Genomic DNA, 17,035 nt, shown 5'->3' with positions numbered 1-17,035 from the left:
AGAGGCATGTGTTTACCCGCTGCCACTCAAATTCAACGGAGCTTTGTGGAATTTCATGTGTGGTAATGAACAGAGGGAAGTCCCACTTAAACAAGATTAAAGGTCCGCAGTCATGTTAGCAGGTCTGTGCTCGCATCAGCACGCTCACATGCTCACTGCTAATGATAGCATGTTGATGTAAGCGTTCAGAAATTTGCTGATTAGGACGCTTGATGTAAAGTACACTTTATCCTGGGCTCATGGGAGTTACATGTGTTTGCAGTTGTTTCATCATAAAGTAAATGACTAAATACAAGTTTGAGATTGGCTGAAAGATCAGTTTTGCAGTCCATCTTGGACCAGGTGTCTGGACCGCATGACAATCCATCTAATAGTTGTTGAGATGTAACATTTTCAGCAAAGACACTCTATAACAGAAGATCAGCCACCTCAGGGACAAAGGGAACTGAGTTATCTTTGTTGAGAGTTGTTTTATTGTACCCACATGCTGCCCCTAAATCAACATATGAACAATGATTGGAAAATAAAACAAAACAGCAGGATTGAGATTGATTTCAGCAGTAAAAGCAATAATGAAGTTGAATGCAATATTTGTAAAATAAAAAAAATATTATTTAAAGCAATGTCGACAAAGAAGTGTCACGTCAAAACACAGAATTCAACAATGCAAGTGTCAGCTAACTAGCCAGGCACTGGCTGGTCTTAGATCAGTTCTTCTTGTGTTTTTGTAACTTCAAGCTCTATGTCCCCAGCGATTATCAGCATTCTCTACAGCTCACCAAAAAATTATTCATGTGACATTCACATCATATAAAAATGGCATATATGCACGCATCCCTATGGAATTGGGGTTGTGCTGGTGCGGCAGCAGCTGAAGCACGGCAGCTTCTCTTTGGACAGGTAGAGCATCGGCTGAATGCTGCTGCTGAAATCCATCAAGCCAAAGGCCACGTAGTGAATGTAGCAGTCAAAGACATCAGGGGAGAAATAGTGCTGGAAGGGGAAGAGTGCCACAGGTGGGAAGTAGTTGAACACTATGATGGCCAAGATGATGAGCACCATCTTGAAGGCTCTCTTCTTCACCGGGTGCATCTCGTCTCGGCCCGGCCCAGACTGCCGGAGCGCCCACAGAATCGCGATATTGCAGAAAACCATGAAGGCGAAGGCTGCGAGGATCATGGCTGTGAAGACCTTCTTGAAGTTGTGAATTTTGTCATAACATTTAGCTGCAGCATAAGCCAGAGTGATCAGCCACACCATGACGGCGAGCACGGCTCGATGCTGGCGGTCCTTCAGCTCGGTGAAGATGATGGGGTGGAGCACAGCCACGTAGCGGTCCAAGCAGATGCAGGAGAGGAAGAGTGGGGAGGAGTCTTTGATGCCGTAGAAGAAGCGCAGGACATACCAGGTGCTGCTGGTGGTGAGGAAGACGATGTTGGCCAGCTCAAGAGGAGGGATGAGACAGAAGAGCACGTCTAGGGCTGCCAGGTGGAGGATGAAGATATCTGAGGTGGAGGAGTCACCCTTGTTCTTGTGTATGAGCCACAGCACCATGATGTTGGCCGGGATGCCCAGGAACATGTTGATGAACTGAAGGCCCAGATACCAAATGAGAACAGCGGGCATGTCTTTGCAGTGTTCGTACACCGTCGAATCGCCGGTGGTGGAGTTGATGGGTCTGTGAGAGACGAGGAGTAAAGAAGTGTTGATGTAGAGAATCTCCATGGTCAAATAAGGGAGCGCTGTCACCGGCCAGATGAACACGGATCTGTCAGGTTAGAAAAAGTCAGGCTAACATCAGATTCCTTACATCAGTTTGGGACTGCATGGTTTTAATTTTATAAACCTTAAACCTCAACCTTTACTTCACATAAAAATGGATATTACACATTTCCGATGTCCAAGGCGTAACAATTTTTTTTTTTAAACAGCCAGTTTAAAGTCCTTTGCTGGTTTGATCCACTAAAGTCACGGCTTGAGATGAGGGGTTTTCATGAGGTCAGGAAACAAAAAGGTTGGGAACAACTGTTGGTGGCTTCCATGTAATTGGAATACTGTAGAATTTGGTGAGGTATCTACCTATTTATTATTTAATTTACCTTTTGGATACCTAGTTAATCTCAGTGGGAAACTGAACTCTTTCCCATCCATAGTCATCATGCATCCACACACACCTTTACATGGACTGCAATAACCTGACTGTTGACTTAGTTGTTGTTAAAAAGCTTCTTAGCAAAGCTGCCATTTCAACCCTGGAGTTTCCCTCCAGAATCTTCAGTGAAATTATTTCTATGATTTAATTATAAAGAACCAGTTTCACTGCTGTTTCTCTCACAAAATGCTGTAAAAAAAAAATGTCAGGATTTAACAGTGGATTTAAGGTATACAACTCACTTCAAGAGTGCGACTAAGATTGTAATAGTCTGCATTTAAATTCTGGTAAATTCTTTTTTTTTTCCATGTAATTTCCTGTTAATGTGAAAATCTGGGCGTGGCTCAGAGGTAAAGTGGCCGTCTAGCAACCGAAGGGTCACTGGTTCGATCCTCACTTCCCCTGGTGACCATGTCCAAGTATCCTTGAGCAAGATACTGAGCCCCTCATTGCTCCTGATGGTGACCCATCCAGGGTGAACCCCACCTCTCACCCAATGTCAGCTGGGATAGGCTCCCCACCCCCCTCGCAACCCTCAACAGATAAGCAGTACAGAAAATGGGTGGATGGATGAACATCTGTCGACTCTTAAGAGCTTCTGCACAGATGATTGTGGTTTTTCATTGTCAGCAAATCAGTGATACACAGGAGGGGAAGTGCTGGCTTAATGGCCTGCTTAATAGTCATGACAATTTTTTCATAAACACACTTCCCCTAAATCCACAGTGTGAATAAAAATGTGTGTCTCATCACACAACACCATCCACTGATATAAAAAAATGAAACAGAAACAGAATATACGGTTTCTGAAATATGAAAAGAAAGAAAGAAAGAAAGAAAGAAAGAAAGAAAGAAAGAAAGAAAGAAAGAAAGAAAGAAAGAAAGAAAGAAAGAAAGAAAGAAAGGTTTTAAACTGTAACACAAGTATCCAAAGGTGTTTCGCTCACTGAGTTCTTGAACTTGAAAGATGGGTTGAACTTGATATTCATGCACACTCCAAAAATCACATCATTCTCGTAAGATATTTTTGCCAAGAAACGTTTGTCTAATGATGAAAGATTCTTACCTTTAATTGTTAATTCAATAATTAAGTGGTCCTCACTGTTACACTGACTCTGCAGGCTCCTCAGCCCATTTCCTTTAGCCACGTCTGACTGTGCAGCAAATGATACGCTTGTACTGTCAAATGTCACTTTATGAAAGCCGCCACCAGAGCCTTCCTACATGTTTCCATTATGTCAACATTGTATCTAAGGGTGACATGTAAATGTTCAGCCCGATTGTGAATAGAGCCCTCTTTAACATACAGTCCAATAAACCAGCAGAGCCAGAATATTGCTACCGTAAAAGGCATAGCTGCCAAACATTCACCCGGAGCGCAAGATTTAAAAAAAAAAGAGCAATTCATCAATTTGAATTGAGATGAAATCTGACATTTTGGATCCTTTTCACAGGTAATGATACTTTAACAGGCTGTGGAAGTATGACAGAATAATCAGGAAATTACCTTTTTTTCCTCACTTGAGTTTTTGGCTTTCTACCATCAAGAAAATGAATCCTGATTGATTCATGTAATCAATAAGTGCCTCTTCAATGTAAAGGGCAAAATGCAGCACAAAAACAACATTACAAGATCAAAACATTAAGAGAATACAAATATAGATCAAATATATGCCGAAATGAAGTTATATACTTGTGAAAATATAAAAATGAAGGAAAAGTAGTGAAAGTGAAAGCACAGCATGCCGGGACTGTTGTACTATTGCATTATTAGATCATTATTACTCATGCACGAATAGAAAACAGGATTTTAATGTTGGAATGTTTAGTCTGTACTCATTTTCATTGGATTCACAGATTGAGCTGATGGTTACTTTCTCCATCACTTTGATTGATAAATTGTAATGAAAAAAAAAAAACAACAACTTTTAAAATAGAAAAGTCACGGTAATCAACCAGAGCAGAAAGGGACAACTTCAGAATGCTCCTTCTGTCCAACTCATAGACTATAGTATAGTAGTAAAAATTGATATTATTACAGATATTGAAAGAAAAACACCAAGTTTTGACTGAAAAATGAAATATTTGACAATTCATTTTCTTTCAGTTGACTTATTATCTTATCTCATCTCTTCGATGTACTTCTAATCACTACATAATGGTAGATTAGAATGTGTTGTGCATGCTTACATCTTAATGTTTCATGCAAATAAAGTGTCAGACTGCGGTTTGATAAAACACGGAATTGCGAAAAAAAGTGCAACTTCCTTTAATGGGCCCTTACTGTACGTGGACTTCAAGGGTAATTGTACTGAGTTACATTCCACCACCGTCGAACAGCAAAGTCAGTTTATGAAAAATGACACTCACCTGCTCGATGGGATGCTGCAGCAACTTCTCCTGAAGCGACTGGTGTCCAACGCTCCACCTAATCCTGTACTCTCACCTCCAAATGAGGGGAAGACGCCGCTTGGAAAATGACCCAACTCTTCTGGGATCCTGCACCTGCGGTTGATCCAATCCCAGCATTTAGATGAAGGCGGTGAAGATTTCTCCCCGGATGCCAGAATATCATTTTAGGCCCCTGCACACCTGTCACAGACTTACTTTTAATGAACTATCATAAAATTGATAACACTTGAGCGACAGTGATTTGGAGGAAACAGTTGTTAAAGAGGTGAATTAGCAGGGTCCGTGTGGCGGACATGTTGTGGCAAGTCATCATCCATTCACACCGATTGACAATGATGCAACAAACCAATTGTGCCTGACGGAAAATTGGCAGTAAACAACTGATGCAACCGTCCAGAACATCACTCCTGATTCAATTCACTGTAACACTGTGTAATGTGTTACGTGATGTTCCGAGGTGTGATGTCTGAGAGTGTCTCTGCTGAAGGAGACGACCTGAGATCATCAGAGACGACGCTACAGTTGAGGTTATTTGTGACTTTTCAGGTGACCTTTTAGTGCAGTCCGTGAGGCAGAGTGCTGCATACATCAGCTGTGATTAAAACATCATTAGACATGATTGGAGCCAATCTATCACACTTGATTAATGTGTTAAGGCCTGTTGATTATTCCATCAGTCACCAGCCGTTACAGCTTGTGAGTTTCTGACTGTTTGAACAGCTCGACCCCTCCGCCGTATAAGTGTCTGTCTTGTTTGCATTGGTGTCAGGTGTCCTTCTCCCTTAAGGTGGAACATTCAAGGGGCTTTGCTAAATTCTGTATTCGAGCAGAAACACAGAAACGCACGCACACACACACACACACACACACCGGTGGTATAAACCGATTCTATTCTCAGAAATAATTAAAGCCTCTTGAATTCAACGAGCCATTTGCATATTATGCTGAGCAGTCACACACAGCAACAAACACACACACACACACCCATGAACATGAATGAATGAAAGCTGGGATTCCAGCTGGGATATTTTCAATCAAAACAAAGTGGTGCATGAATAATATTCTGATTGTACTCACTTCAGTGGAGATTTCCCTAATTTAAAACAGTAAGTCACAACAAATTGATGGATTTTTTTTTATTATTATTATTTCGCAAAGATTTGTACACACCTAATTCTGAAATCGAATCTGATCTGAACATTTTCTTTATCAATCCTCCAAATATTAAAAAAAATAGTTATACAAGGAAATGGGATGACAAAGGATAAATGTGGCAGTTAAAAATATTGAATATACGGCAGTGTCCATTGGGTGGCGTGTTTCTCTTCAAATTAGGCAAAAACAGTTAAAATGACCACTCTAATGGTGTTCAAATTCTAAATTAAAAAAAAGAACATAAACGACCACTGAAGTACCCTGTTTGTTGTATTTATTTTACATTTCATTCAAAGTTCACTTGATAGAAAGCAGGAGGAAAAGAGTTTCACTCACATAATGTAGTTTGAGCAGCAAAAACAAGCAAGTGGGAAACAAACATTCAACAGGATGTTATGTGCGGACCTCCCAGCAGTACCAAACAGATCCATTATAAATCTACGGCTTTTATTTTTCTACTGCCACCAACAAACTAAATACTCATGTAAACACACGTGTGGCCAAGTGTTTTTAGTCTAAAACCATCCAGAGGGACACTTTAGAAGACAGAAGGGTTTTTTACTCAGGTTTACAACAAATCTCTTCAGAAGATAAATAGCTGAAAATATGACCCATGCAACTGTAAAGACGCACAAGGAATGTAGCACTGATTTTTTTGTGTGTGTTTCTAACGTGATATAATATCTCCCAAACGAGCTCAGCAGGCGATGGCCCCGACACATTCACCGTCTACCACGTCTTCGTCCCCCTTGACGCTCCTCTAATGTGCAAACTTTCAAACTTCTCTCATCCATCTCGTTGGCTTGAAGGCTGACCTCCCATTTCTTTTCTTTTTTATACAACTCCAATCTTAATAAATCATCTCAAAATTCATGAAGGTCTTTTGACATTGAAACATGCTACCATAATATAAAAACTGTTCTTTTACAGGTAATATTCTCAGTGTTCAAAATAAAACACTCTACAAACCAGAAAGTCAATGCAGGAATTACATGATCAGGTAGGAAGAACTGAGAAAAGGGCAAAGTGATATTCATATATGTGTTTTAGATCAAGGTACCAAACTTTATAAAATGTAAACAAAATATAACTGATAGGTCACAGCCACCAGATGCAGCTAGTTTCATTCATGTAACTGTAAGAATATGGCATTTTATTCCAACAGAATCATTACCCCTCCTTGTCCAGCAGCTTTTCTGACCACTTTACTTGGCCACCTAGAGTAGAAGTTTTTTTTTTTTTATTGTTTCTCGTGAAGTCGAGCAGCAGAAATAAACACAAAAAAGTGGAGAAATTGCAGATGCTGCTGCCCTGATTGAACTGTTTTGGTAGGATTCAAGGCAGCGTGTAAACCTCTGGGTTCGGGAGTGTTCAGATCGCGGAAGTGCATGATTAGTTTCTGGGATGGAGTGATCACAAGTCAAGGGTGTTGGCGTGTCATGGCACAAGGTGCGTCACTACCACGAGGTGGTCAGTTGGGTAAACAAGGGTTAGCTAGTCTTATTAAAGTTGGCCCCAGACCAGCGCAGTCATGTCCGTATTGTGGATGACCCCTGATTGGAACATTTTGGTGCTGGGGGTTTTCAGATGAAGGTGGAATCCAGGGTGCTGGTGTCTTGTGCGCTGCGCGCACGAGCCTCAAAGAGCTGTTTTATCAAGGCGGACTTCTCCTGCTCCAGCTGGGCAATCCGTTCGCTCTTCTCTGTCACCTCCTTCATGAAAGGAAAGAACGTAATCAGAGGGAGTGACACAAAATTTCTAAAGGATGAAAACATGACATCGTCTAAATGAAGAAAACAGTATTGGCTGTCTATTGGGGACAAACCTGCGTGAGAAGTCGGTTCTGGTCCTTCAGTCTCTGGATGGCTTGAGGTGGAGCTGGGGCTGGAGGCTGGGAACTGCTAGAGAGCGCTCCTGTCTGAGCACCACTGGAAGGAAATGATGATGGCTGACAAAGGAAGAAGAACCAGAGGTGAAGGGAAACTGCGCCCAAAAATACAGATGCATTTTTAACAAGTTTTATTTTTCATCATTTCCCTTCAACCTGACTGTATCAGCTTAAAGGACCAGTGTGTGGGATTCAGTGGCATCTAGTGGTGCAGTTCCAGACTACTACCAAATGAAGCACCAACTGTATGGTGGCCTTCAGGGTTCTCAGACTTCACCAGCAACCACTTCATTCCTCTTCCAACCATTATTATTTGTTATCCTTTATTTGTATTAGCAAATTCAAATGACCACTTCAATGTAAAAATACCAAAAGCAAGAAGTCTTAAGGGTCTGTTTTGTCAATTGTGGGCTACTGTGGAAACATGGCAGGCTTAGTGGAAGAGGACCTGCTCCCTATGTGGAACAAAGGGCTCATTCTTAGCAAACTAATTCACACAGACTCTTAGTTTCAGGTGATTATACACTAAGGAACACAGTCATGAATATTATATTCCATGACTGAAAAGACCCCTCTAAATCTAACCCACTGGACTTTTGCATCAGCCGTTTCCCTGAAGGCTATTTTAAGAAGAACCCATTACATTTTGTGTCACATAAATTTGACTTACGAGTAATAAGGGGGAGGGGTGATGATGCATTTTAAATTAGAACTAACAGGTATCATGTCATGTAAAAACCTAATCTATATGTAGAAAAAACAAAACAAAACCTCACCATTCCAGTGCAGGAAATTAGGTCATTAAGGCAGCGGTTGACTTCTTGCAATTTGGGAATCAGAACATTCATGCGAGTCTGATTGGCCTCTGTGAAAAAATCCTACAAGGACATGTCGTGTAGAAAACAGCTGAATGAGAATTAACAAAGTAGTTTGCAGGGTAATGTAAAGAAGATAAGGACATTGACAAAACGTGATGGTAGGGAAGGATGGTATGTTTATTTAAGACATCGCTGCTAGAAACTGAAGACAGACCAGCGTCTTTCAACTGACCGTGCAGTGGGAGCTCTGGCCGACCTGCCGCTGTCTCTCAGTGACATTGTGGATTTGGCCCTGGTACCAGTCCCGGGCCCGCTCCACCACCTCCAGGCCCGCCAGTAGGGAGTCTTTCTCTTGTTCCAGCTCTTTCATTTGCTTCAACTATGTGAGTTAAGAGTAAACAGGAAAATGGGAGAAATGGGATTAAGAACAGACAAACCAGCCTGAGGTCACTGTCCGTGTAGGTTTATCACACAGACCCGGCGGAAAGAACACACTTTATTTTCATGTTAGTGGACGAACGTCCATCTTTTCACAGGAGCATCTGCAGCAAAGTCTTTTGTGCTGGCAGAGACAATGGTGCCATACCAATTGTGCCGGACTCCCATCCTGAACAATGTTTAGAGGAGCAATCAGTCCAGCGTCATGGCAACCGTGCAGCAACCTAAGAATGGGGTGAACAGGCACCCCACTTCAACTACATCCAACCCAGTGTGTGTGTGAAAGAGACAGAGGGAGAGATGTGTGAGAGAAAAGGTTTTTGTGTGTGTGTGTGTGTGTGTGTGTGTGTGTGTGTGTGTGTCTGTACAGCTTAAAAGGCTGCTGCAATGAGTTGTGCTGACCAGGCTGTCCATGCAGCACACTGCCACAGTCCAGGCCTCACCACTGGCATTCAGCCACCTGGTGTGTCATTTTTCTATCCACCCATCGCTCCATCCCTCTGTCCATCATGTTGCTCACCACATTCCAGGGCTCACTGATGTTGTTTCAAACACAGCCACACATACTCAAAGAGGGTTGAAGGGATGTTAGGAAGCCAAAATCAAACGCTATTGAACATTTTCAAATTCTATCAAAAGGAGAGCACACAAAGAAAGCTTGAGGGGGGGGGGGTTGGTTGGTTGGTTTGTTGGTTGGTAAGCATGACCCAGTGTCAGGCTGCATGAATGTGGCAGGAAACCCCACCAAAGAGAAAGAGAGCAGGGGAGAGAAAAAACACACAGATAGGGCAGAGATGTATAGTTGTGTGAACCCAGTTTCCATGTGCTAGCTGGCTGAGAGGGCAAGCATGTAGGCACACACATACACACACACACACACACACACACACACACACACACAACGTGCGCAAATGCACACGCACATACATACACAAATACTGCGCACATACATACAATGACATGACACAAGCTGTTGAGCTACAGGCACAAAAGCTACATCATTGCCACGGAGCATCAGAGGACAATTTGTTTCAAACCTTGAAGCACAACCATGAAAGATCAGATCATGAAATCAAACACAGTGAAGGACTACAGCAAACAAATACTAACACTGATTGATGAAAATTCCAATCAGCCGTAGACAGTCTGGTGTGGTCAAGCAAAAACTCCAGTCAAGCAGCACTTTAACATATTTCGACAACTGAAACTAGTAAATATTTGCCTGATAAAGCCATTGACTTTTCTAAATCAGCAACCTGATTAACTTCATTTCTGTCCCAGTCCAAAGACAAACTCTCCCTTGAACCAGAGGCACCTACAGTTTGCACCAGTGGTTTCTACTATCATGTTCAATATAAACAATGAATTCCCAGAAGATGAGCTGCTCACAAGAATAGCGCCACTATTTGTCTTCACCATCACCCTAACCTGAAGAAATAAACACAAGCTCTCTCTTGTCTACTAACATTTCTGCCTGTCCCCCTCCATACTCACCCAGAGGAAAAACTGCAGGGCCTTGCTGCTGTAGAGGCTACTGCTGAGGGGGATGAAGACAGTGGTGTAGGCTGCCCACACAGCCGTCCAGGCTGGGCTGGGGCGGCCAAACGAGTCCTCAACTTCTACCAGGCCCCTGGGCCCGACCCGGCTCACTACCATCAGGGCAGCAGCGGGCCAAGTCGGCCTGGGTGGGAGGGACAGAGGGAAAGGGGAGGAGGAGAGGGGTAGGGAGGGCGGGAGAAGGAGGGGTATTGATCAGTCTGCCTCCTCAGACACCGAGGCCAAGGGGTGGGGGTGGGGGGCGGGGTTGGGGGGGAGAGAGACAGAGAGACAAACAGGGAGAGAAGTAGGGAGAGCAGGCAAGATGGAGAAAATGAGAAATGGTGAAGCAGGGGGAGAGACGGAGAGTGAAAGCAGGCATGAGCTTCAGACTAGAGGGTGGGAGGGGCAGACTGAGGGGGAGGCAGGGGGCAGAGGAGTGGGAGGAGAATGTGGTGGCCAATCGAGAGTGAAATGGGGTCTGAACCACAAACCTCTTTTTACTTTACCCAAACAGTTTCATGTTCCCACAGTTTACCTCTCAGCGCGAACAAAATTTGTAGCAAGTCAAATCACCTCAAACAGGACATCAAAGCCCGAGTAGAGGTCCACACCTCTGAGAGACTTCGCTACTGATCCCCTGCATACACTTCCATCCAGCTCAGCTAGAATGATGACCATACCTAAGAAAAAACCCCAACCATCTTCCTCGGGTATTTATTGCTGTCATGTCAAACCTTATTGGAGAAACATATACGTATGGAGCAACTCAAGATTATTTTCATTTTATCCATTCATCTGCAGGTCTTCTGCAATTTCAGTCAGAGGCCTGGATCTACATCTTCTATTTGAGATGCAGAAAAATTTATACAAAGAAATATCACAGATGACATTCTAGTAGGGATGACCAACTCATGATTTCTGGAGCTCCACTTTTTAATGAAGGTCAAACGTCTCAAACGTATGTCATAAAGAACTTCTTTTTTTTAATCCCAGAATGGACGCAGTCATTGATTTCTTATATGTCCTGAATTTAGTAGCTGCAGATGTGAATCGATGGCATTCATCTCAGGTGTCTCAGCCAGAGTTTGCTGTTTCGGCAGACATAATGAGTGTGTTGATTTGCTTGTGAAGGAGTGTTGTAGAATTAAAAAAAAAAAAATTAGACTTTATACTTTATCACTTTTCGAGGTACTCAGTAGCACAGGAAACAGAGGACAGCGGTGGTAGGCAGTTTTAAAGAGGTGAGTTTTGAGGGATTGTTTGAATAAGTAAGGGAGGAGCCTAAAGTGGCTTCATTGGGGGACAACAGGGAGCCAGTGGAGGTTTTGTAGGGGTGATGTGGTCACGGGTGTGGGAGTGTGAGAGCAGACGAGCAGCAGAGTTGTGGTGTATATCTGTGGAGGAATTTAGCAGGTGAACCTTAGACAGCTAACTACTGCAACAGTCCACTCTGGAGCTGATGTGCATGGACAAGGGTTTCTGATCCTGAGAGAAACAGGATGGACACAGGCATGCTTTGTTTCTGAGGTGGAAAAAGTTTCCTCTCACTGAAGTGATTTCCCATGTTGATTGAAAGAAGTTGAAGACAAGGTTTTATAGAGAGGCAATTTTTGAAAAGAGGCACGAAGCAGCAGCAGTGGTGCTGCTGGATTTGATTACGCCACTGAAAGATCCACATATGTTGAAATACTGTATTTACATGAGCACGACTGGCATACAGGCATGTTTGTGACTGGAGCACAAATTGGCCGAGGCTTCGACTTTTATAAAAGCCTTTCAGACATTCGTGAGTGGGTAGATGTGCTTGTGCGTGTGTATACCAACCATTTCGTAATCCACTCCGTTGGATATGGTATGCCGCCTCTGTTCCTCTCGACTCCGCCCGTGTCGCCTGGAGCCTCCTGTAAATCCTGTTGCTGATTCACTGTGAGATCTTGGTAAGCCTGATTTCACGACACCTAGACGGACATGAAAGTCTGTAATTACTGCAGGTTTGTTTGAGGCTTCTATGAAACACTCATAACATGTAACGGTCGCAGTGCTTTCAGTGATACAACATATTATGCAAGACAAAGAAGCCTTCAGTTGGCATATGATTTGGGCCTGGTGATGTGTTTGGGCTGCCTGTGTAAACCACAGGAGGGAGCTGTACTCTACAAATTACTGGTATCAACAAAGCAGGGTTATTTTCTTTTTAACATCTATAACCTCAGCACTGTATTATAAATGTAGCAAAAACATCAATATTTGAAATGCATATGAAACCAAAGAAACTTCAATAAATACTGATAGTCTGATGAGCAGACTATCACCGTCCTTACTGGATTACTTGACTGAGAATGAGTTCACCGGTGCAGAGGGAAATATGTGAAGCATCTGAGCTATGAACTCCTAAAAAAAGAAAAAGTGGTGATGTCACACACAGCAGCAGAACCTGCCTGCATTTTAATGTTACTTACAGACACTCTTGTGAAAGTGGGACGTTTGTGGAGAATACCAGAACTCCTTGATTACATTTCAAACATTACATATTTACATATATTAGATGCATGTGCACATAACCATTGTATCTGTTTCCAAAAGCCAAGAGAAAGCGAGAGCGTTAATGAGTAGCAGCACTTTGATGTCCAGGGTGTTGGCCAGGATTTCACCGCTGCTTTGATTCAGTGAGCCCCGGCCTTCCTGCTGTAATCTGGACTAATCCAGCGGGGTTTGGCTGCATGTGAGGGATTACATCACAGACACTGCTGGTCTTTCTGTCTGTCTGCACTAAATAGCCTAGTTTAGTATGTGGTGAAGAGAGAAGGTGGTCAGTGGTAGTAGCCGTCATGCTCGTTGGTAGTGCGCGCACTCCCCCGTCGTAAAGATACACAATTGCATTCACGTAAATATGACACTAAAATGTGATTACTGGATACATGATCTCATCCCTTTCAAAAGAGGCTGCGACTGTTTGCAAAGAAGCATCAGTGAGGTCTGCCACAAATTTTAAGTTATTAACACTCACACAACTTAAACTGTCTCCACTACACATCACCAGTCATAAATATGCAGGACCCTAATTTATAGTTAAAACTGCACTTACCTCCACATTCTTAAATTAAAGTGATTATGATTATCACAATGTGCGGAATCCCTGCACTTGGTTTAAAATTTTAAATCACAGTCTCCCACATTTGTTATGCACGTGTTTTTGCAGGTTGTTATGTGGTTCTTTACTTGTCTTTTTTTAAGTAGTTCTGTTTGTCTGTGTTACTGTCATGTTGACCCTATTGTGTTTAATATGCTAGCTGCTGTAGCAAGTGAATATCCCTTGATGTGGGATTAATAACCTCTTATTTTATCTTATCATGTCAACTAAAATGTGTTTAGAGTCAAGGTTAGAGCTTAATTGACCTCACGTTAGGCTCCAGGGTGCATGTGCTGTAGCTATGAAATGGAGAACCAACAGTGTCCTGAGTGTGAGTGATAAGAGTAGAGACCAACTAGAGAGCTCAGTAGAGAGGAGTGAGGGTATCACTCTTTAATCTCCAGGCAGGCCTGGCTGTAGAGAGATGAGACTAACTCAGAGAGACTCCTGCTGAGGGAGTGCGTGAGAGAAAGAGAACAAGACAACGCTTGTATGATCATGTGAGGTTTATAAGCGTGTATGTATGAACGAGATAATGAACACTGGGAATTTCTCCACAGTTCTTTCCACCTACATCCACCACACCAGGGAGAGAGTGACCATCACCCACCCTCAGTGTGAGGGCCACGGAGGAGATGACCCTGCTTCCTCTGAAAGGACGACCCTCAAAATCTGCAGGCATTTCTTACATGATCTCTGACCTGACCTGGGTTTGTAACGGCAATTATTCAACCAGGTAGCCAAAGATGCAGCAGAGATCCTTCAACAGGCCTGTTTGTGACATCATAGAGATACCTGAGAAGTGTGTTGTCAAACCCCAATAGCTAAAGTTGTTGACCCCAATTGAGGGTCAGCAAAAGACTCCTTTAACACTTTCGAGCAGTTGAATGACACAGAGGCTTGTGTGTGTGTGTGTGTGTGTGTGTGTGTGTGTGTGCACCATGGCATCAGCAGATCCAATTAGGGTATGTGAACTGGCTGGATTGCAATGGACGTATCAGCTCAGTTATGCATGCAATCCAATGCTCGCTCACTGGAATTAAATGTATTCTTCTCTGCCCACTTGCAGATATTCAAAGATAGATTCGTCCTACTTTTGATTCCTTGTCCGTAGTTTTTGGTTTCAAGATGACATTTTGTTTTAGTTTCACAGGAGCAGCAAACTAAAACTAGCTGATTGTTTAAACATTTTGAATGTGAAAAATCTGATTTTGGATTCCTCTGTTTGTATTATTGTAAATGTGGGCTTGTTGATTGGACAAAACAAGATAACTAAAAACATAGACATGAGCTTTGAGAGATTCTTGCGGGAATTTGTGCAGCTTTACGGTAGAACTGGGATCTTGGATTGATGGTGCCAATCAGCGTACCAATCCAAACTTTATTGCATATCTTGTCTACCATACTGATTATATTCAATAAAAAGTAGAGGAATCGGTGTCAGTGGGCACAGTTGTGTATTGGATAAAAACTCTCTCTCTGAGTTATATCATAAACAAATAACCAACAAATGAGGATGAGTACTAAACATAAATGACCTCTTTTTATTTATCTATTTATTTTTACCAAATATGCTCTCTGTGTAGTGTGTGCTGGTGTTGCGTTATTAAATCTGAATGTTGACATGTTGTTGTAACATATTGATGAGGACATCAGCCCCCTGTGATGGCCTCAATCAAGTGTTCTTTACTTGGGTACTCACTTGGTCCTTGGACCTGCGGTGACTCCAGAGCCAGAGACTCAATGGACCTGACCCGGCTCTGCTGGGGCTGCTGGGTTGTCTTGGTACCATGGCCCGGGTCGATCCGATAACACCCGCCCTCTGGAGCTCCGTGTATCCGCTCCAAACTCCGCCCGGACCTCTCGAAGCCCGCGCTGTAACGCGCCGGACCACACGCAGAGTACCCCTCCTCCGGCCTGGTCCGGTTCTGCAGGGAGGAAGCCCGGTGCTGTTGCTGAGTGTTGGGCACGTTGCTCGGCCCCAGCGGACGGACCTTGTTCTCAACCCGGGTCCCGACGCTACATGTGGACAGCGGAGCGGACTTCTGGAGCTGTTTTGGAGCCTGCTGCGGTTGAACGGCCACCTGAGCTCTGAAGTGTGTGCTGTTCTCCGGGTTGAGCATGGAGTACCGCAGACCTGCCACGAACCGCTCGAAAGTGAGGCAGCCATGAGGAGGAGTGACCCTCCTGAGGCAGCTCAACACCCCGCCGGGCAGCTCCCGGGTGTCTGCACCCTGCCAGCGGCTCTCAATCTCTGAGATGTGTACATAACCCCGACCACTGTCATCCAGGATGTCAAAGAGGGTCCTCAAGCTGTGCAGGAACGCTTTCGGTAGACCATCTGTTGAGTACTCCGTCTCTTTAGGCTGCATAGGAGCAGCTTTAAAACCGTCCGCCTTTCCTTGAAATACTTCTTTTCTGGGTCCAACTCTGCTGTAAATCACCGAGGTGCCGTTCATCTTGCAGCCCTGCTCGGTCGCTATCAGAGCCATGAGTGTTGATATCAACCAAAACACACCAACACCGGCTGGCTGACTTTATATAAACACCCGGCTGGACTCATAGGATAATTAAACAAACTCTTACTGACCGAAAACCAAAATGACGCACTCTTACGAAGACGTTTACCCTTCAATATATGTATATCACTATCTATATTTCACTGTTTTTGGGCCAACTCTACCTTGCTTCCTGGGCTCCTCCGCTCCTGAGCTCCATACATTCCTTCTGGCCGAGGACCGCCCTTCAAACGGCTGTGCGCGAGGGCAATGCGGTCCCCGATTGGACGCTACGAGCGCGAGCTGAACGCTGATTGGCGCAGAGCCGAGGTGAGCTCCAGTTTGAGTTGCGCTTTTGTTATTACCAATGTTCATACGTTATTCATAAAGCCGCGATGGATATTATTTCCTCCAGCTAATCACAAAAAGCTGGATAGACTGTCTCCTCTCAGCCCCCGACAAAGGAAACACAAGACCCTACAGCATTAATTCAAAGCCTCTTTGCTATTTCATTCTATGGCTAAATTGCAGAGCAATTCTAACAATATACTCGACAAACTTCATCCCACTTATTCTCCAAAACGTGACTATATTGTTGACCTAAGTATTTCACCCTCTATCTGAATAGACAAGGGTTGGAATAATAAACTGCAATAAATCAGATTACAGTCCAGTAGGAAGCTTACTTAAGAAATGCTAGATTAGACCGATATCATTTGGTTATGTTGTATTTGACTAAACATTGTTCTATCCACACAGGGTAGTTTGCATTTGCAGAGGTGGTTCAAGGGGGGTGGGCAACATGGACAAGGGCCCCCACTGTGCCCCTCTGGATGTAGAGTGTACAATAATAATTACAACCATCTTGACGAGTAGCTGCTGGAGCTCCGAGGCAACCTAAACCTCAGCTCCTCTATCCAACTGAAAACTATCAAAAAGAGTGTTACTTAAATAAATAATGTTACCAGTACCAAACAGGGTATTTTATGTAGCTTAATTTATCCT

General features: G+C 43.5%; 2 protein-coding genes across 2 annotated transcripts; both read right to left on the bottom strand.

The window, feature by feature from the left end:
- Nucleotides 1-482: 482 nt before the first annotated feature.
- hcar2 (hydroxycarboxylic acid receptor 2-) lies at nucleotides 483-4,568 on the bottom strand. The gene is made up of 2 exons (XM_086187408.1): nucleotides 4,523-4,568; nucleotides 483-1,678 (listed from the first exon to the last, which is right to left on the bottom strand). Exon 2 carries the CDS (start codon nucleotides 1,624-1,626, stop codon nucleotides 838-840), a length of 789 nt encoding a protein of 262 aa, XP_086043534.1. The 5' UTR covers nucleotides 1,627-1,678; nucleotides 4,523-4,568; the 3' UTR covers nucleotides 483-837.
- A 1,135-nt stretch (nucleotides 4,569-5,703) lies between these two features.
- Nucleotides 5,704-16,259, bottom strand: sapcd2 (suppressor APC domain containing 2). The gene is made up of 6 exons (XM_086187411.1): nucleotides 15,235-16,259; nucleotides 12,227-12,360; nucleotides 8,658-8,804; nucleotides 8,384-8,485; nucleotides 7,545-7,667; nucleotides 5,704-7,431 (listed from the first exon to the last, which is right to left on the bottom strand). Exons 1-6 carry the CDS (start codon nucleotides 16,022-16,024, stop codon nucleotides 7,303-7,305), a joined length of 1,425 nt encoding a protein of 474 aa, XP_086043537.1. The 5' UTR covers nucleotides 16,025-16,259; the 3' UTR covers nucleotides 5,704-7,302.
- Between the last annotated feature and the right edge of the window lie 776 nt (nucleotides 16,260-17,035).

The sequence above is a fragment of the Aulostomus chinensis genome, chromosome 19, assembly GCF_037954235.1.
Source record: "Aulostomus chinensis isolate RoL2024-O1b breed Wild chromosome 19, RoL_Achi_v1.0, whole genome shotgun sequence".
Taxonomy (NCBI): domain Eukaryota; kingdom Metazoa; phylum Chordata; class Actinopteri; order Syngnathiformes; family Aulostomidae; genus Aulostomus; species Aulostomus chinensis.
Note: the sequence above shows the minus strand (reverse complement) of the source record. Positions and strands in the feature narration are given on the sequence as shown.